Source organism: Adiantum capillus-veneris, chromosome 15 (genome assembly GCF_014529385.1).
Source record: "Adiantum capillus-veneris isolate H3 chromosome 15, ASM1452938v2, whole genome shotgun sequence".
Lineage (NCBI taxonomy): Eukaryota > Viridiplantae > Streptophyta > Polypodiopsida > Polypodiales > Pteridaceae > Adiantum > Adiantum capillus-veneris.
Window position 1 is genome coordinate 37,055,236 of NC_140945.1, and position 19,118 is coordinate 37,074,353.

A 19,118-nucleotide genomic window follows, 5' to 3' on the forward strand; every position below is an offset into this window, starting at 1 on the left:
ACTTAAGATCACAGGTTATGAAAAATGTGGACCTTTGGCCAGACGACAGAATGTATCCAAAACATCCCGTCACAAACTCCACTCCACCTTCTAAGGATATTACATCCTTAGTGAAATATGTTGTAGATGGCCACCATGTCTTGTATGGCTACACTAAGCAGTTGACTGTAAGAAATGATAGTCTGCAACAAGAGAGAGATATTGTATATAGCGAGAATGTCCGCTTACACCAGAAAGTCGTGCAGTGTGCTAAACAGGTTGAAGGCAGCAAGGAGACCATCAAGGAGCTTACACAACAACTCAAAGAAAAAAAAACAACGCTAGGTCTTCGTCAAAGAGAAAGAAAACTAAGAGACAACGAGGACTTGAAAGTTGGCTCGAGAGGAATCAAGAAAAGAGTGCAAGCCATCAAGTGAGTGCATCTATCCTTCTTAAATTTATATTCATAAACTCTCACATCTCTTACTGCTAACATGCTTGCACAGATCTTTGCTTCACCCTGACAAGAGAGTGGAGCGCAGCACAACCACCTCCTCGGCCCATTACGGGCTCATATTGAATCGCAAAAACGTAGCTGGCCTCTTGGATGATAAGCACTATGGTAAGATCATTTCTAAACAGCTTGACAACCTTTTACAGGAGAAGCAACTCTCTGCACGGGACGTTCAATCAATTTTGGATGAAGCTAGTATATCCAATAAGGGATATGCTGCCATTTTCAAGTATGTAGCATCATTTGCAATGATGTTCCACTAGAAAAGGGTTTTGCATCATTTGTAGTGTTGTTCCACTAGAAAAGGGTTTTGATTTCCTAACTCCTCTTACTCAAGTCTGTGCAAAGACAAGTCAAAAAGTTCCGCAACAAGCACAAACCCTTTCTCTATTCAAAAAACAAGACAGGAAGTCAACGAGGAGGTGCTTCAAAAGCTAGGAAGTCCTTTACACATTGAATCGACATACAGATTGCCAAAAGAATAAGAAATGTTCTATGACAATTGTAACAATATTTTTTATGATATGATCGTGTTGTAGTCATACATTGTGCAGTTGTTCTATGTTACTCCTGAAGAGTGCAACGAGGTCCTGAAGTTTGTCATAGAGTGCGAGCTTGTAAAGGAGACAAAGGTTGAGCAAGTCACAATCACACTTATGAATAGAGATCTGGATGTAAGCATTAGACCAGATGATCCTCGAAACTTTAGTGTGCAATCTGAGCATAACATTTTTCTTCTTGCGACGTTCAAGGTGCGTAGAAGTTATGTTTAAGATAATTTATAGTTATGTTTCAGTTGAATGCTTTCAAATGTGCATTATAATAACTTCAAAATTATCCTTTCATGTGCCCACTGAGAACTTCGCTATATTGAATTGAATTTTTTATCAAACAAACATACCAGAAACAATAAGCGAACAGAGAAATGGAAAGAAATTGAATGTGGAGGGCATGGGATCCTACAATGTAGAGTGGCACATGGTTGGAGACCTAAAAACCATGAAATGCACGTACAACATTTTCAAAGGAGCAACAAGGAAAAGCCTTTGCTTGTATTGCATGGGAGGGGTTCACATCCTTAACAAACCATTTTGGAAAAGAGCTCCGGATAGGCATCTACGCGATCTTAACTTTCGACCCATTTTGGATATCCCACTATCTAGAGTACACAAATGCACAATGTATGCACTTTGTAGAATAATAGAAAAACTAAAGTTTCTCTATATTTGTTTTTCCTGGACCACACGACCTCTCTCTGTGAAGCAAAGGGCAATCTCAGCCTTAGAGACGGCCTTCTCAGAAATGGGTTTGCACGGAGGACATGTTAAGATAGAGCAAGATGAGAAGAGATCGAAAGAGATCGAAAAATGGTCGGGATGTTCCAAAGAAGCTATCCATTGGTGGTGTGAAAGCCTGACTCTTCTTTTCAGTGCCCACAATTGGACGACAACGCAAAAGCCAAAGTGCACAAGAAAGACGAGCATTACGATACAACAGGTGCAAGAATTTGCACAATGTTGTAGTTGACCATGCAGACAATGGTGCAGCAAGGACTCCCAAAGAGAAGGTATGGAAAACCTTGGACGCAATATTCAAGTTCTGCGAATTGAACTCGTGGACTGATGGCGACTATACAAAATTCCAAGAAGTTGTGGAGACCTTCCACAAAACATTCATAAGTGCGTGGACAAATCAACATATTACTCACTACATGGTACTGTAATCGATTTGATGACATGATAATCTTTTGAATTGCGAATACTCATCCTTATAATGTCTGCATGCTTTGTGTGCATCACATTATTTGTAATCACATGCCTTGGTTTGCAAGGCAATATGGCAGCAAAAAAGCCCTATCTACACACTTTGGATTCAAATTGAATCATTACTCCATCATTTGAGCCAAGTTTGTAAACCATCATTAGTATTTAGTTTGTTATCATTCTACTATGATTTGTCAGTGTTAATATCTCTCCCTACATCAAAACATATGGCAGGGGTACAATAACATGAGGGCCAATGAGGTGTATGATGAAGAAAGTATACAATGGTGATCATCGCATGAACTCCCTCATGGTTGTCTATAGTGTATTGTGTATGGCTTTGATCTATGCCACATCATGTTAATCAAGGATCTATTGAGGATGATGCAAGTTCTAGCATTTCTCTTGCTCGAGTTGTTTTGCATATTGTTGACCAAGCTCGTTGGGATGGTAGGAACTAGCATTCTATTAAATGTTCTATTATCCCACATTTTTCTAAGCAAAAAAATTAAACAACTTTGTGATATTCTAGTTGATATGTGCATAGGTAGCAAAATGAGGCAAACATGTTATCTAAGTAAACAATTAGAATCCAAGATTATGTAAAAGGAGGAGCAAATGGTTGTATCTCTTGTGAAGATTAAAGATATCAAGGATCAGTTGATTCTTGTTGGTGTTATCCTCTAAAAGCTCCAACTCCAATAATTCATGATTAGCTTCCTCCACCCTTGAAACATCATGTAGTTTTGTTGTAGCCTAGTGTAAAGAGTTATCTACACTCAACGTGCATAAGATCTATATATACCTAAAATTGTGCCTCTTCCTTCTCACCTATATCCTACTTACTTGTTAGTAAGCATCTGTGAATAGAAATCTGCACATGCGACAAAGATAGCATCGACTTCCCTTTCCATGTCATCTGCATATTCCATACACAAGGTAGTAACGGTAAATACTTGCATATCCTCCATCACCCCCTCTAAATAGGCACTTCCTTCATTGGAATCTTCATCACATACCAAATCGTACGAATATGCATCACAAATAGAAACATTGTCTCCATCAAATGAATTTGAATTTTTCACTATAGCCCATAGCATGTTCATAGTCCTCATGCATCTTCTTCCCAATTTCAATAGAAAAAGTATCCATTTCAACATTATCACATGGACTAGGAATGGCATCAGTAGCACAACTTGATTTTGAAAGTTTGTCTTTCGTCTTCACCTTGCATATTAGCCTCTGACTCCGCCTGTATACCATCCCAAAGTGGATTGCTCTTTGAAAAATATATGAGAGACCCAATTTAGCACAAACTACTTTGACTATGTCTTTATCTTTAGCATGAATTAAATGTCCATCTTCTAGCAAACAGCATCAATCACAACTTCTTACTTAGCAGAAGTAAGAAGTGGATCCTTGAACATGTGCATAACTTGGTGTCTTTTCAAGCAACTTATTACTTGGTCCCTCTAGAGCATCCATGTTGCTTGTAGATCTATCCTTACTAAAGCCATTGCAAGAGGCGAGTGCAACAAACGCATCTCTAAAGACCTTCCTCAGGTTTCAATTTGGCTTTCAGATACCTCTTCAACCTATGTAGGATTTTTCAAAACATAATCCTCGAGCTTTCAGTTTCGTATTCCCAATGTTGTTAGAGAGCTGAAATTCTATTCTCATCACAAAGTCTGAATTTTTGCAACAACCCTCATCTTCTAGAACATCTGAATTACAAAAATCTTGCCCTACTTATGAGATATAATGTCGTCACCCACTTCTAAAATAGCTTCTTCTAAATTTTATAAACTATTCCCATATGCTTGGGCAAATTTCTGTATTTGTTCAGGTAAATCTAGAATCACTAATTGCCTAAATTCCTTGATCATACACTCAATAGAAACGCCTTTAAGTTCCATCTTTGATCTGTAGTATGCCAAGATACCCTTCAGCATATTACTCATCAAATATACCCCTTTCATCACCCAGGAACCGCATTTAATATTTCTTCCACTGCTTTGGCCACCTCTTCTTGCTTTATCTTAACTTTATCTGCTTCATGCATATTCCTTGGTACTGATCCGATTATTTTGAGAAATTCCAAAAACATTGAATGTTCAATCAAACTTGTTTCTACACATTCTTGCAATAAGCGCACCCACTCTACTTCATCAAATATACCCCTTTCATCACCCATGAACCGTATTTAACACTTCTTTCCCTGCTTTGGCCGCCTCTTCTTGCTTCGTCTTAACTTTATCTGCTTCATGCATACTCCTTGGTACTGATCAGATTATCTTTAGAAATTCCCAAACCATTGGATGTTCAATCAAACTTGTTTCTAAAAATTCTTGCAATAAGTGCACCGCACCCACTCTCCTTGTATGTCCATCTTCACCCACTCACCCCAACTCCTCTCACATCGGGTTCATCAAAGTTGTAGGGATCAAACAGTTTGGAGAGAGAAGCTGGGAAGGCACTGGATCCACTGTGTGTGAGAATGATTAGGAGGATTCAAAGCACAAGAGTTGTAACACATATTGCAAGCTAGAAACAAGAACTAAGTTGCTAATTGAAATTAGAAACCCATTACAAGAATTGCCACAATCGAGGCCTTGTGTATGCTTGGTACAAACAGCATACACCATGGTTAACTCTCTCTCTCTCTCTCTCTCTCTCTCTCTCTCTCTCTCTCTCTCTCTATGCAGCTCACAACAAGCAATCAAGGCCCTGTGTATGCTCGGTACAAACAGCATACACCATGGTTAACTCTGTCTCTATATGCAGCTCACAACAAGTGGTGTAACTCGAGGGGAGGAACAAAGTCGACGCCAAATACTTAGAGCCAATTGGCTTTCTTCGCTTTTCAATACTAGCATATATGAAAAGAAGATTGTCCAATAGGAATGATTGCTAGATTCACTTTAGTATCTAGCATATCCACTACAGCAATGGGCATATGTAGTATGCACAATAGCATACATATCCAGATTATGATATGGGCATGTCCTCATAGGTTGTATATTGAGTACCTGAGGCTCACCAAGGTGATGCACAACCTTGATCTTCGCGGTAAATCCCTTCTATCATGTTTCCCATATGTAGCAATGTCGAGCATTTGAAGAACACAATCTGTGAAGTAGATTACAAACATTCTCTATCAATGGGTCACTCCTTGACAGAGCACCGACAAGTATTTTTATTTCTTAACATAAAAGTATTACGTCTTCTTGTGATTATTTAGATCATTGAGTTTACCATATAAGCCCCTACTTTTGCTTATCCCATGTAGTTTACCACACATTCCCAATCAAGTGAATGCCTTCAATCTGAGATCTTAATGGTCCCTCCCTCACAAAGCACCATCATGTAATTCAAATTGAATTTCTTACTTAAATAAGAGCATTGACAAAAGTTTAGACACTTTGCTAACCAGGTGCATACCAAAGGCTTCAATGTAAGATGACACGTTCTATCAAGGATCTCCCCAAAAAATACCATCATAGAATCCTTGCAGTCCATAGTAAATAACCCAACTACAATACTTGGCACTTGAAAATTCTCTTATTGATACAAGTTTGAATTGGTAGAATTATAGATACCCTCAGTATTCCATAACTGCATTTGATCTTACAAATGCAAGATCCAGACATGGCATAAACAAGGAAAGCAGCATGTGGTACCCATACTTGATCGCTCAGGTGCAACGAGAATTACAAGTCATTCGGTATTGATATCCATGCAGATAATATACAAATTAATGTAGAGATCAGCAATGATCATCTGTTTATCATGCAAGGCAAACAATTATCCCTAAAAACAGGACAAGACCCGCACAAGCCAACTATTTTTACAGAAAACAGAAGGCTTCTTTTCTACACTTTTCGCAACGCGACTGCATCCTTTTGATGATCTATTTGAATGAAAATTTGTTATGGCAGTCCACAAAATTCCCTTTCGAGGCGATTGAATTGAATTCAAAACCACTGGGTTGTAGCCTCGGGTAGGTACCGTCAGGGTCGCGGGGAGGGCGACTGCACTTTCCTGTGCAGAATTCAGTGGGCGTCCACTGGATGCCCGCCATCTCAGCGTAAGGAATGTCAGGGGGCACCATCACCCTGCACATCAACCATTGCTTGGCAGATCAGCATCCTGGAATAGATCATGCTGCTGCCCACTCAGCACTCAGAATCCACCAGGCAGTGAAATCCGTGGAGACAACTCAGCATGCAGAACCCCCATGACGGCGAAATCCATGGAAACAACTCAGCATGCAGAACCCCCGTGGCGGCTGGGCATGGTCCTCCAGAGAACATTCCCGGAATCTGTGCTCCCAAGCTGGCTCCCAGCCTCCACTAATCGCCAGCCTTAGCCGCATAGGTTTCTGGGAATGGTCACGGGCGGGCCATTCCCTACCCCAAACTTACCAGATAGCAACGGATAGGTCCGAATTTGCAGACAAACGTTCAATTGCAACTACCTTACAAGGCAAAAAGCAGGATAAATATCATTATGACAACAATTGCCAAGCTCAATTCCGTAAATAAAACGTGCCCTCCTCAAATCTTACAAGACCCGCATGGGCTCATCCACTCACTTTCACAACACAACTTTTTCCACTAGAACTTGCATTCACTAATGTTAATACAGAATACAGAATGCGGAAGGCTTCCTTGAAGCAAATTTTCATTGCCAATCCACAGCTAGAACAGCGTCTGTTGATAGCTGCATGAAAATAGTTGATAGGGGACATCCAGTAGTACAAGCTTGCAGTTTGCACCCAGAGGCCTGCATACAAAGATCCAACACAAAAGTTTGGCCTCAATAACATACAGACAAGGCTGAGAAAGTAGTCCCAGAAACACTGCTGCAGCTGATGCGAACACGCTGCCTCTGTGGACGAGCGATATCCAAAGACACCTTCAGCACAGGCCCCTCAAATAGCAAATTGTGGAGGTAAACTCTACATACCAATCTATCATTGAATTTAATTTCGATACTCTCCATGCGAATAGCTACAAAAATCTCCATGCCTGCAAGTCCCATCTCTTCTGTAGAAAAAGCAAAGTTGCTGCTTTTTAGGACGGTTTGCTGCGAATTTCTGGAGCCCATTCCACAATTCTCTTGTTTCTTCATTGCATGTTGACAAGAACTTGTCATGTGCTTTGTTGCCCACCCACAGTTTGAGATTTAAATGGTAGAGTGTGCGGTAGCGACCATGATTCAAGATCAAGCTGATGAAGGGGATGCCAACCTGTCTCAGCATCCTTGTAGCTACACTCCACATTCCATACAACTCATCATCATCCAACTCCGACATCCTCTCAACGTGTCTGACAGGCATGATAGAAAAACCAGTCCTTCCTTTCGCATCCAGCCTACAGACAGCATATGGTCGGAGCGAAAACTGCTCAAGTATACAGTCTTTTGACGCCATACCTGGTTCTTGCCCTACGAATAGATTAGTATCAGGGCAACAACCAATGCAATCCTCATATGGAGCCACATCAGGTCCATTCCGCTCCTCGTTAAAGAAAACTTCAACCCTAAAGTCACCATCACCATCTCTCACTTTCATGTGAAAATCTTGGAGCTGGCGAAACCCTTCGAGTTCTGCAGCTATGTCTCTGAAGAAGGCCACAACCTCTTGCTTAGGCATGGTTTCCATAAACTCAACAAAATCTTTAGCAGGCGGCTTTGCATATTTCAGCTCAAGCTTCAAGCCAGGTTGGACATCTGTGCAAATAACACGCTCGCTGACAAGTGCAGTGGGCTTTGAAAGAAACCCTGCACGGGGAAGCAGGGGCTTCCGGACATGTTCTAATGATGTTACTGAAAGCACTACCAGCTGCTTGCGCCCATGTGTAAGAGAACCTGCAACCTATTCATTGCAATCTTTCTCAGAAGAAGATAAATTGCTCCGTCCCTCCCTGATGAGGGTTGTGCAAAAATGTGTGAATGTGCGTGCGCGTGTGTGTGTGTGTGTGTGTGTGTGTGTGTGTGTGTGTGTGGAGAGAGAGAGAGAGAGAGAGAGAGAGAGAGAGAGAGAGAGAGAGAAGCATACCTTGTGCAGCGAGCACAGAGCCGCAAAAGTGGTAGCGTCGCAGGCGTAAGGTGGAGCTGCAGAGAAAGTCGTGGAGGTATTCAGAAGCGCCATTGTAAAGGAAGAGGACAGACGCTCCTCACCCTCATCTTTTACCTTCCAACCCATCATGTCCCACACTTTTATTCATGAGATTTTTTTTGGAGCATGACAATGGTTTTGAACTCACCCACTCACCGAGTAGTAATATATGTGCACGACTCGAAAATAAGTGGGAAGGGGAGAATCTAGGGAGATTCTCCTCTCCCTCTCCCTCTCTCTCTCTCTCTCTCTCTCTCTCTCTCTCTCTCTCTCTCATGCATGGCGTGCCAACCAACGACACACACACTACTACTTTCTCTCGATTTTCACGATTCTGTAAGCATCCTGGACTGTCAGCATCTCTCTCTCTCTCTCTCTCTCTCTCTCTCTCTCTCTCTCTCTCTCTCTCTCACACACACACACACACACAAATACACAAAATGCTCCTCTCCATTTCCTCCGCTGGTCTTCAAGATGATTGACACTTAGATCTCCGTTTCTCTAGCTGTCCTGCCTACAGAGGAGGGAAGGGGGGGGTGTTGTTCAAGGAATCTTTAAACTGCTGGTAAAATGATGAGCCGCTTTTGTTTATGTTTACCCATACAAGACATACACCACCTATTGCAATGCCAACAAGAATTTATTTTATGCAAAATTGACCATACTCTTTGGAGTAGGTGATCATGTATCAACACATGACCTTTTGATCAAGCAAGTGCAATCAACTCACCAAAACAAAACATAGAGCATACTCTGAATTCATAGCAATATGACAACTCCATATGGTACCTTCATTTGGTAGTGCCTTTATGTAGTACACAATTTCATACCTAGACTTGTACATCACGAACACTTGACATGATAACGGTGACATAAAGTGACGTTTCAGCATGTTGCATGTCTAAGCAAGGTTAAGAAGTGGTTAAGTGGGCTCCATCATCATCGGGAAAGTCTACATGGTAGCCCGCCTATGAGATGACGACCTAAATTTTAGGTTTAGTAAAAAAAAACAGCAAGATGTATATTGACTACAATTTATCACACGAAAGGAATATTGACATGAACCATACAAATACAACTCTCTAAACAATAATAATGATACACGGTTTGAAGGGCTCAATCTAATTCTTAACTGTTTGGAAGATATGTCCAAAGTAGGTTTTTTATTGTTTTCTTGACGTAGATGACGTGCATGTTTTTTACTTATTCATGTGGGCGCATATACACCATAAGCATAATTTAACACACTAAACATAACTAAGTAAGCAAGAACCAACATCATACACTCATGGCAAGGCCATACATACCTACGTGTAGGTGAAACCGCCAATCAGTGACGTGTTTTTGATATACGGAGTACATAGGAGATGTAGAGAGAGAGAGAGAGAGAGAGAGAGAGAGAGAGAGAGAGAGAGAGAGAGAGAGAAGATGCCTATGGAGTAAAGAGCTTCTTACCATCACTTATGGGCTGATTCCATATGTCAAAAGGCTTTTTGGTGTTGTTGTCCGAAAGCGATAAAGAGTACTACGTAGAGGTTATGCCAGGAAGGTGTCAATGAAGAGCATTATCACCATGAAAAGAGAGAGAAGCTTCTCTTCTCACTTGCCAAGAAGGTGGCAAGAGAGTGACAGCACGAGTAATACATATCCATGAGTCCTAGCATCATCATTATCTATAGTGGCCTCAAGTTCGAAAATCAATCCTTTGGACCAACCATCCCTAATTTGAATGGGAATTGACAGAAAGGTTCTTCATGCAGCATAAGATAACTATGATCAAAAGCCTTCCATTGCTGCCCCATGCATGGTCTTGCAAATATCATGTATGCAATTTTGTGATAGAAGACCTCCCTTTTTTCCTAGGCAATGAGATTGATATGTTGTTGAATAATACCATCAAGACTTTCGAGTACTTGCTAAAGCATTCAAATCTCCCTTTTTTCCTAAGCAACGAGATTGATATGTTGTTGAATAATACCATCAAGACTTTCAAGTACTCGCTAAATCATTCAAATGGCATCATAGGGGCCATTGTTAACTACAAAACAATCACTAACTATCTTCAATTCACTTGTGTCGTAATCATCACCAAACATTGTGACCACATCAATTACCCCTTTAGCTTGTATCAAAAACTCCATGAAAATAACATTATTATGCAAAGAGCATTCTTTTCCAAATAGCATTCATGAATGTGCGCATGTTGCATGACTAACCCAAATAGTATCTATCTTCTGGTCATCCCTAAAACCTCCTTTGGTTCTGATACCAGCTAAGAGATCCCCTTCCCAGGGGTCTATGTGTTATGAGCGCGTATATAGCTAGACGAGAGCAGAGGAGGCGCTCACAATGTACAAGAACTTGGACTTGATGATAAGCTTAATATTGATTACAAGACTTAATACTTTATTAAGAGAGCTAGATACAAGACTTGGATTACATGACTTGAGTACAAGACAAGGCTTGATTGCAAGGACAAGACTTGAACATAAGAACTAGAAGAGGGATTTCCTCATAAGAGCCTCACAACTGGTGTTGGCACGACTAAGGGGCTTGTGGCCCAAGACCCCTATTTATACTAGTGCTTGAGGAGGTTACTTGAGGAGTTTAGAACTTTCTAGGTTCTACTTGAGGAGGTTAGAACTTTCTAGGTTCTTTTTGAGGAGGTTAGAATCTTCTAGAACCTTCTTGATCCTTCTAGTTCTTCTAGAATCTTTTAGATCCTTCTTCAACTTTCTAGAGCTTTCCAGAAACTTCTAGATTCTTTCGAAATCTTCTCCAAGCTTCTAGAAACTTCTAGAATCTCATTGATACTTACAAAACCTTCTAGAATCTTCTAGATTCTTCTAGAGCCTTGTAGGCGATGACAGAGGTGATGATGCAGGCAACGACTGACTCTCAAGCATCCATGACATTACCCCCTCCTCTAGCGACGAGTTCCACGAGGAGCCGTGGTGTTCCTTGACTAGGGCTTCCATGGATGCTGTTGATGCAACTCTTAGACTTTGAGAGATGCATGATGAAGATTGTGTGCTGGTTCCGAGGTTCGTTCACTGACATCATAGGCTTTCCAATGCACCAAGTATTGTAACCTACCACGCAAGACTCGAGAATCTAGGACTTTCTCGACCTTATATTCCTCATGTCCTTGAATCTCAACCAGAGGGGTGGTTGTAGGGCTCTTTCTGGGATCTGAGATGTGTGACAAGGTTCTAGGACTGAGACATGAAAGACCGGATGGATTTTCATGGATGAGAGCAACTGGAGTCGATAGGTGACTGGATTGACTTGACGGATAATTTTAAACGGGCCAAGCCTTCGGTAATCGAACTTTTGACAGGGACAAGATGAACGCAGATCACGACGGAGGAGCCACACTTTATCCCCTTCTTTGTATTTTGGATGTTGCATGCGATGTAAATCTGCACTTTCCTTATACTTGGATTGAGCTTCTTTGATATGATTTGTAAGTTCTTTGTGAATTGCAGATAACTGTTGTGCAAGATGAATAGCAGCTGGATTATTGACTCGATGGTGCCTGTGGATATCCTATTTGGGATGTCGACCATAATTAGCAAAGAATGGAGTGTGACGGGTGGAGGCTTGAAAATTGTTATTGTAGGAGAATTCTGCTAGCGGTAGGAGCTCGACCCAATTATCATGGTGATAATTAATAGTACAACGGAGATACTGTTCTAAAACTTGATTTACTCTCTCTATTTGTCCATCACTTTGTGGGTGATTGGCTGATGAGAGGTTGATTTGTACTCCAAGTAGCTTGAATAAGATTTTCCAAAAGCTCGAGATGAATGTGAGCCTCGATCAAAAACTATGTCATCTGGTAATCCGTGATAATGATAGGTATGTTGTAGAAAGAGTTTGGTCGTACCTTCGTCGGTGATGGTTTTAGTGGTAGGAATGAAGTGTGACATTTTTGTAAACCAATCCACGACTACTAAAATGGAGTCAAATCCTTGTGACAAGGGTAGCTCTATAATGAAATCCATGGAGATGGATGACCATGGTTTGTGCTTGGAATGGGCAAGGGATGATGACGAGGGGCCTTTGATCTATTGCAAGTGTCACAAGTGCCACATACTCCTTGACAAGCTTCCACATTTGAGGCCACCAAAAGTCACGGGAGAGAAGCTCAATTGTCTTATTAACCCCAAAATGCCCTGCTGATGGAAGATCATGCCGTTGCTAAAGTACCTCCAAGTGTGTTGGTCCCACTAGAATATAGAGAAGACCCTTATAGTAGTCCATGAATTTCTTGAATTTCCTCATTAACCCCTTTTCCTTGTAGTTGTTGTCTAATATTCTGAGCAAGTGGGTCCTTGGCAATTTGCGTCTTCACCTTAGAAAGAAAGTAAAATCTTCAGAAGCTTGGATTATGGTGGCGTTTAGCTTAAGCTGCTCAGGTTTCAAAATCATTGACTCTTGTTGATCAAATGCTGCATCGCCTTCTCTAGATGCAAGGTAGGATCTTCTTGATAAGACATTTGGGTTACCTTGTTTTGACGGCCATGCCTATAAGATATAAGAAAATCAAACCTTGATAGGATACCACTCCACCTGGCTTGGCGATGATTCAAAATGCGGGATGCCATGAAGTATTCCAAATTCTTGTGATTTGTATAGACAGTGATCTTATGAGGAGCTCCTTCAAGTAGGTGACGCCAAGTGCTGAAGGAGTTGATGATTGCTAAGAGCTCTTTGTCATGGATTTCATAATTGATTTCTGCAGCTGAAAACTTGCGGGAATGAAAAGCCACTGGATGTACTCGACCATCCTCACCTACTTGGGATAGAATAGCGCCAAGGGCAAAATCTGAGCGTCTGTTTCTAGGATGAAAGGCTTTGTAGTATCTGCATGAATTAGAATGGGTGAGATTGTGAAAGCTTGCTTGAGAGTTTGAAAATCTTTTGCGGTCTCTGAGTCCCAAACAAACTTATTATTAACTGTCAACCTTGTGAGTGCTGTAACCACCTTGGAGTATCCCTGGATAAAGATACGATAGAAATTTACAAATCCGAGGAACATTGAACATCTCTTACTGAGGTGGGTGTCTCCAATCCAGGATGGTTTGAACCTTCTTTGGATTCATGGAGATTCCCTTTTCAGAAATAACATAACCAAGAAATTCCACCTTAGATTGATGAAAATACCACTTCTCCAACTTTGCAAATAACCCTGATGCATGAAGCTTTTCAAGCACTAACCATACATGGTGCTCATGCTCTTCTTGATCCTTAGAAAATATCAAGATATCATCCAAGTATATCACCACAAAATAATCCAAATACTCCTGAAAGATGTCGTTCATTAAATGTTGAAAAACTGTTGGGGCATTTGTGAGACCAAATGGCATGACAGTATATTCAAAGTGGCCATACCTTGTGCGAAAGGCTGTCTTCCATTCATCACCTTCTTTGATTCTGACTAGGTTGTAAGCACCACGAAGGTCTATTTTTGTAAATACTCTTGCCTTGCCAAGGCGCTCAAGAAGCTCTGGGATCAAGGGAAGGGGATAGTGATTCTTGACGGTGATCTTGTTCAGGCTCCTATAATCCACGCACATCCGGAGAGTTCCATCCTTTCTTTTTACAAAGAGTATTGGAACTCCTGCTGGGGACTTTGAATTCCGTATGAACCCCTTAGCAAGATTCTCATCAATATTTTTTTGTAATTCTACCAAATCATCTTGAGATAGCTTGTATATTGGGCCAAAAGGGGGTTGGGTTCCCTCCTGAAGCTCTATAGCACAATCATAGGGTCAATGCTCTAGTAAGAGGTTTGCATTCTTCTTCTCAAAAACATCATTGTAATCTTGATATTGACGTGGCAATGCCTCCATGATTTTTTTTGTTGACGTGTAGATTGGTGTTGTAAATATCATGAAAGCTGGATACTTTTTGGCTGCACGCATGAAGACCTTGGCTCCAAGATATATAGGCCTATTATGCCTTCCCTTCTTCTTTTGGACCTTTTGTGGTTCAATTCTCCGAGCCCTCCAATTGATGTTAGGATTATGTAATTAGCCACAGTAGCCCAATAACAATTGGACTGCTTGGGATTTGTATGATATCGAACGCTATTCTTGAAACATGCTCCTTCAATGTTACTTCTATGGGGCGAGTTTCATACGTGACATCCCATAAAGCGAGGGGACGACCATCAATGACTTCTATAGTTGCTAGATTAGACTTCTCCACAAGTGGCATGCCTTGTTCTTTTGCAAATTCTTTGTCCATGAAGCACGCCGTTGCGCCTGAATCTAGTAATGCTTCACAATCCATGTGCCTACCCAGCATATGGATCTTGACTAGTAGCATAAAACTTGAAGTGAAATCAATGGGAAGAAAGAGACCTTCTTTTGCTTGTATTTTGTCCAATTGGTTGGTCTCTATTGAGGTTGGACGTCCATGTTTTCCGAACACGTTGAGGCCATTGCACCATGAACCTTCATCCTTCTCTTCCTTGGACATTGTTGAGCAATGTGCCCCTGCTCTCCGCAATACATACGTAAGCCATTAATGCATTGTCTTTGCTTCTCCTGGGCTGAGAGAGGTTGAAACCATGCTGAATCAATTTGCATGGGATCAATGCTTGATTCATGGCTCTGTTAAGGTGTGTAGCCATCATGTGTCACTTCTGTTTGGGATTGAAATGGTGCCCCAAGACGCCTCTCTTGTCATCTCTCAAATAGTCAATTATCACATTCTATTGCTTGAGAGCTGAACTCTCTTAGTGTGTGAACCTTTAGCATAGTCAATAAAAGATCTTTTACGTCATCCTTTAATCCCCACCAAAATTGGGTAATGAAATGCCAAGTTAAATCACAAGTGAGCTGCTGAAAAATGGATGCATAGACCGATGCAGGTCTTGATCCTTGGCGGAGATGTCAAAGTTTGGTTTCAACAACCCTTGCTCCATTAGTATTCCCAAAGGTTGCAGAGAACTCCTGCACAAAGGCTTCAAAGTCATGAAGGAGAGGAGATTCTTTTTCAAGTAAGGGAGCAAACCAAGAGAGAGTCGTACCCGAGTGGAGGGTCCCAATAAGGCCTAGTTGAGAGGCATCATCTGGATAACACTCTCGTTGCATTCGAATGAAGAGACGCACTTGATGGAGAAAACCTCTAAACTTTGATCTAGTCCCATCAAATTTTTCAGGCATGCTGACCTTCGGTTCCTTCTTATGTTGTTGAGGATAACTGGATCTTGCTGCTTGTGCTTGATGTGTGCTTGTCTCTTGAAGCTCTTGAATTTGACGTTGAAGATCTTGCAAATGCCGGCCCCAAGATTAGGGGTTGCCCTGCTTGAAGTTGAGCGTTACTCTCGCAAAGTTCTTGTAACTGAGATTGGATGCTTTGCAATGCGTTGATGACACCTTCCATCATCGACTCCATGATGGCTTGAGAAGATTAAGAGATGGTAGTCTTGCCAAACTGTTATGAGCGCATATAGAGCTAGAAGAGAGCAGAGGAGGCGCTCACAATGTACAAGAACTTGGACTTGATGATAAGCTTAATATTGATTACAAGACTTAATACTTTATTAAGAGAGATAGATACAAGACTTGGATTACATGACTTGAGTACAAGACAAGGCTTGATTGCAAGGACAAGACTTAAACATAAGAACTAGAAGAGGGATTTCCTCATAGGAGCCTCACAAATGGTGTTGGCACGACTGAGGGGCTTGTGGCCCAAGAACCCTATTTATACTAGTGCTTGAGGAGGTTACTTGAGGTTTCCTTCTAGTTCTTCTAGAGCCTTTTAGATCCTTCTTCAACTTTCTAGAGCTTTTCAAAAACTTCTAGATTCTTTCGGAATCTTCTCCAAGCTTCTAGAAACTTCTAGAATCTCCTTGATACTTATAGAACCTTCTAGAATCTTCTAGATCCTTGTAGGAAATGACACAGGTGATAATGCAGGCAACGACTGACTCTCAAGCATCCATGGCACTATGCAAGAAATATATAGCTTAAATTTTCTTCAATACAATAATTTAAAATACAGCATCATACAGAAGCAAAGATAGGGGATGGAATTCTCATGCCTAACATAGCATAGAGTTTAAACAATGACTCGGATTGTATCCAAAGGTAATTAGAAACTAGTGTTACCCTTGAATGAGTATGCATGAAAGAGGACTCAAAATCACAAGTGAAGGGTGAATAAATGTCTATGCCTCTTCTTGACACATGAAGGAAAAGAGAGAGAGAGAGAGAGAGAGAGAGAGAGAGAGAGTATTGAAGGGTAAAATAGAGTGCACAGATGGACACAAGACAACACGTGAGAGAACTTTCAATGCCCCAAATAAAATGAAACATGCATGAACCGTGAAATATGCCATAAAAATAAGTGCATCACTACTTGAAACCAAATTAATATCATGAGAGCATCAAACCTTGGGTGGGATCAATCGGGCCACCCATTCCCGTGCTCCCACTATGAACAAAGAGAATCTCATTGTGCCAAGAGAAATCCAAAACATCTCCATCCCATGCCACACTACGAACGAGGCCGCTTCGCCTCTCTCCATGAGCTTGAGCTCTAAAAGGACTCCAAAATATCTTTTGGTGGTAGGAAATCAATACCAATCAAACAAGTTTAGGCATCATGCCTCTTTGGTGACTACACTAGGTGTCAAAGCATACCCCTCAAATATGATTGAGCCATAGGATCTCCCACAAATCTTTCAATCCGATTCAGTAGTCCAGGTCCACCAAAGCAGACCCCTCAAATATGACTGAGTTGTAGGATCTTCCACAAATCTTTCAAGCCAACTCAGTAGTGCAGGTCCACCAAAATTCCTACCATAGCCAATCCCTCTAACATGGACACAATGAAGCCAACATCGACCCCTCTCCTTCATTGTTGCCAACAGTTTGTATTGTTGGGTGGTTTAGCCAATGATGCTACATATCAACATAACATGAATCTTCTTTATGAACAACCTTATGCATCAAAATGATTCTATTCAAGACAATCAATCATGTTGGGTGTCCACCCTTATGCACAAACCATAAACCACATGTATGGCTCTCATAGCCCATAGAATCAAACACATCTTGGCTACGGCCAAGACACCACAACCATCAACCATGTCTCAATCAAATACCATTGACCATAAACCATGAATCATGTCACATCTGCACATATCCCACCCCTCTTTGGGTGGCGTACATTAGCACTCCAAGATCAATTTAGCAAGATGCATAGCTACAAGAATTTTGTTGCATGATCCATCCCACAAAAATAAATCAAGAGCCGCACTAGCTAAACACAACCATGAGTATAACCATAAGCATATGGGCATTTAGCCCCATAACATAAACCAAATCTTGATTGAGGAGTGACTCCCACACTTGGAGTTTAGCTACACACACTATTAGCAGACTCATAGCACACACATTTTTTGACATAAAATTTATGCATAAAAATTCTCTAATCAACGAGGAAACTCCTTCTTGAAACACTAATTTAAGCATCCTCAATCCATGCAGCTGATATACCATGATCACACCTTATTGGTCTCTTTACATCGGAATAGTTTTGACCTTAAAATCTTGGTATGTATATACATGAGACTTTAACATACATTCTTTGTGGTTCAAGTATTGTTCTCTAATGAACATAAACATGATACAAATTCACACCATCAATTGGTATAAGTTTATGCCACACATCCAACTTTATGCAAGAAACAATTTTTCACTATCTTCGGGGGTATACATAACACACAAAAGAGAGAGTATTACCATAGTAATGCATCAATCTTAGACCTATGTAGTAGGCTATTACTCTGTCACATCATTTATCCCATACAAGATGTACACCACCTCTTACAATCCGACATGAATCTATTTCATGCAAAATTGGCCATACCATTCTAAGTAGGTGATCACGTATCAACACATAAACTTTTGGAGATGAAACATGTGCAATCAACTCACCAAAACAAGACATAAACCATATTTAGAACTCATGGAAATCCGACAAGTCCATATGGCACCTCCGCTTGGTAGTGTCTCTATGCAGTAGGCAATTATGTACCTAGAGTTTCACATAATGAACACTCAAGACATAGTAACCATTATCTAAATCAAGCAAGGTGAAGAAGTGGTTGAGTGGGTTTCATCACCATGAGGCAACGACCTAAATTCTAGGGTAAGGAAAAAACCAACAAACTGTCTATTGACCATACCTCATCACACAAAAGGAATCTGAACATGAACCATGAGAAAGATATCACTCTAAACAATGAGTTTGATATTTGATATTACCTGGTAGCCCCCCTATGAGCCAACGACCTAAATTATAGGTTAAGGAAAAACCAACAAGTTGGCTATTGACCATACCTCATCACACAATAGGAATTTGAACAAGAACCATGAGCCCGGGGAGGTCACCTAGTAAAAATGTAACCTATCACGTGAGTTCAACAGAAGGGTATTTAAAGTTCTTGAAACTTACAGAAATATATATATAGAAGGGAATTTTTTTTCAAATTTGGAAAAAACTTACAGATTTTAAAAGAAAAGGGTACATTATATTCTTAACAAAATTCACAGATAAGGGGTTTTACAAACATGTCTTGAACCCACGTGATATGGTAGTTTTACACATAGTGAACCCCCCGAGACCATGAGAAAGAGATAACTCTAAACAATGAGAAAGAGAGCACTCTAAACAATGAGTTTGATATTTGATTCAAAGGGCTTGACCTAATTCT

At 40.8% G+C, this 19,118-nt stretch overlaps 1 protein-coding gene across 1 annotated transcript; it reads right to left on the reverse strand.

The window, feature by feature from the left end:
- Window positions 1–6,850: 6,850 nt before the first annotated feature.
- LOC147440528 (uncharacterized) lies at window positions 6,851–8,482 on the reverse strand. Its single transcript, XM_086530249.1, has 2 exons — window positions 8,318–8,482; window positions 6,851–8,134 (listed from the first exon to the last, which is right to left on the reverse strand). Exons 1-2 carry the CDS (start codon window positions 8,465–8,467, stop codon window positions 7,241–7,243), a joined length of 1,044 nt encoding a protein of 347 aa, XP_086386375.1. The 5' UTR covers window positions 8,468–8,482; the 3' UTR covers window positions 6,851–7,240.
- Window positions 8,483–19,118: the final 10,636 nt, after the last annotated feature.

Bases quoted from the DNA above. Each gene is read 5' to 3' on its own strand.
- LOC147440528 (XM_086530249.1), bottom strand. From the start codon at position 8,467: ATGATGGGTTGGAAGGTAAAAGATGAGGGTGAGGAGCGTCTGTCCTCT. The intron at 8,135-8,317 runs GTATGCTTCTCT...TGCAATGAATAG, and splicing joins CTCTGTGCTCGCTGCACAAG to GTTGCAGGTTCTCTTACACA.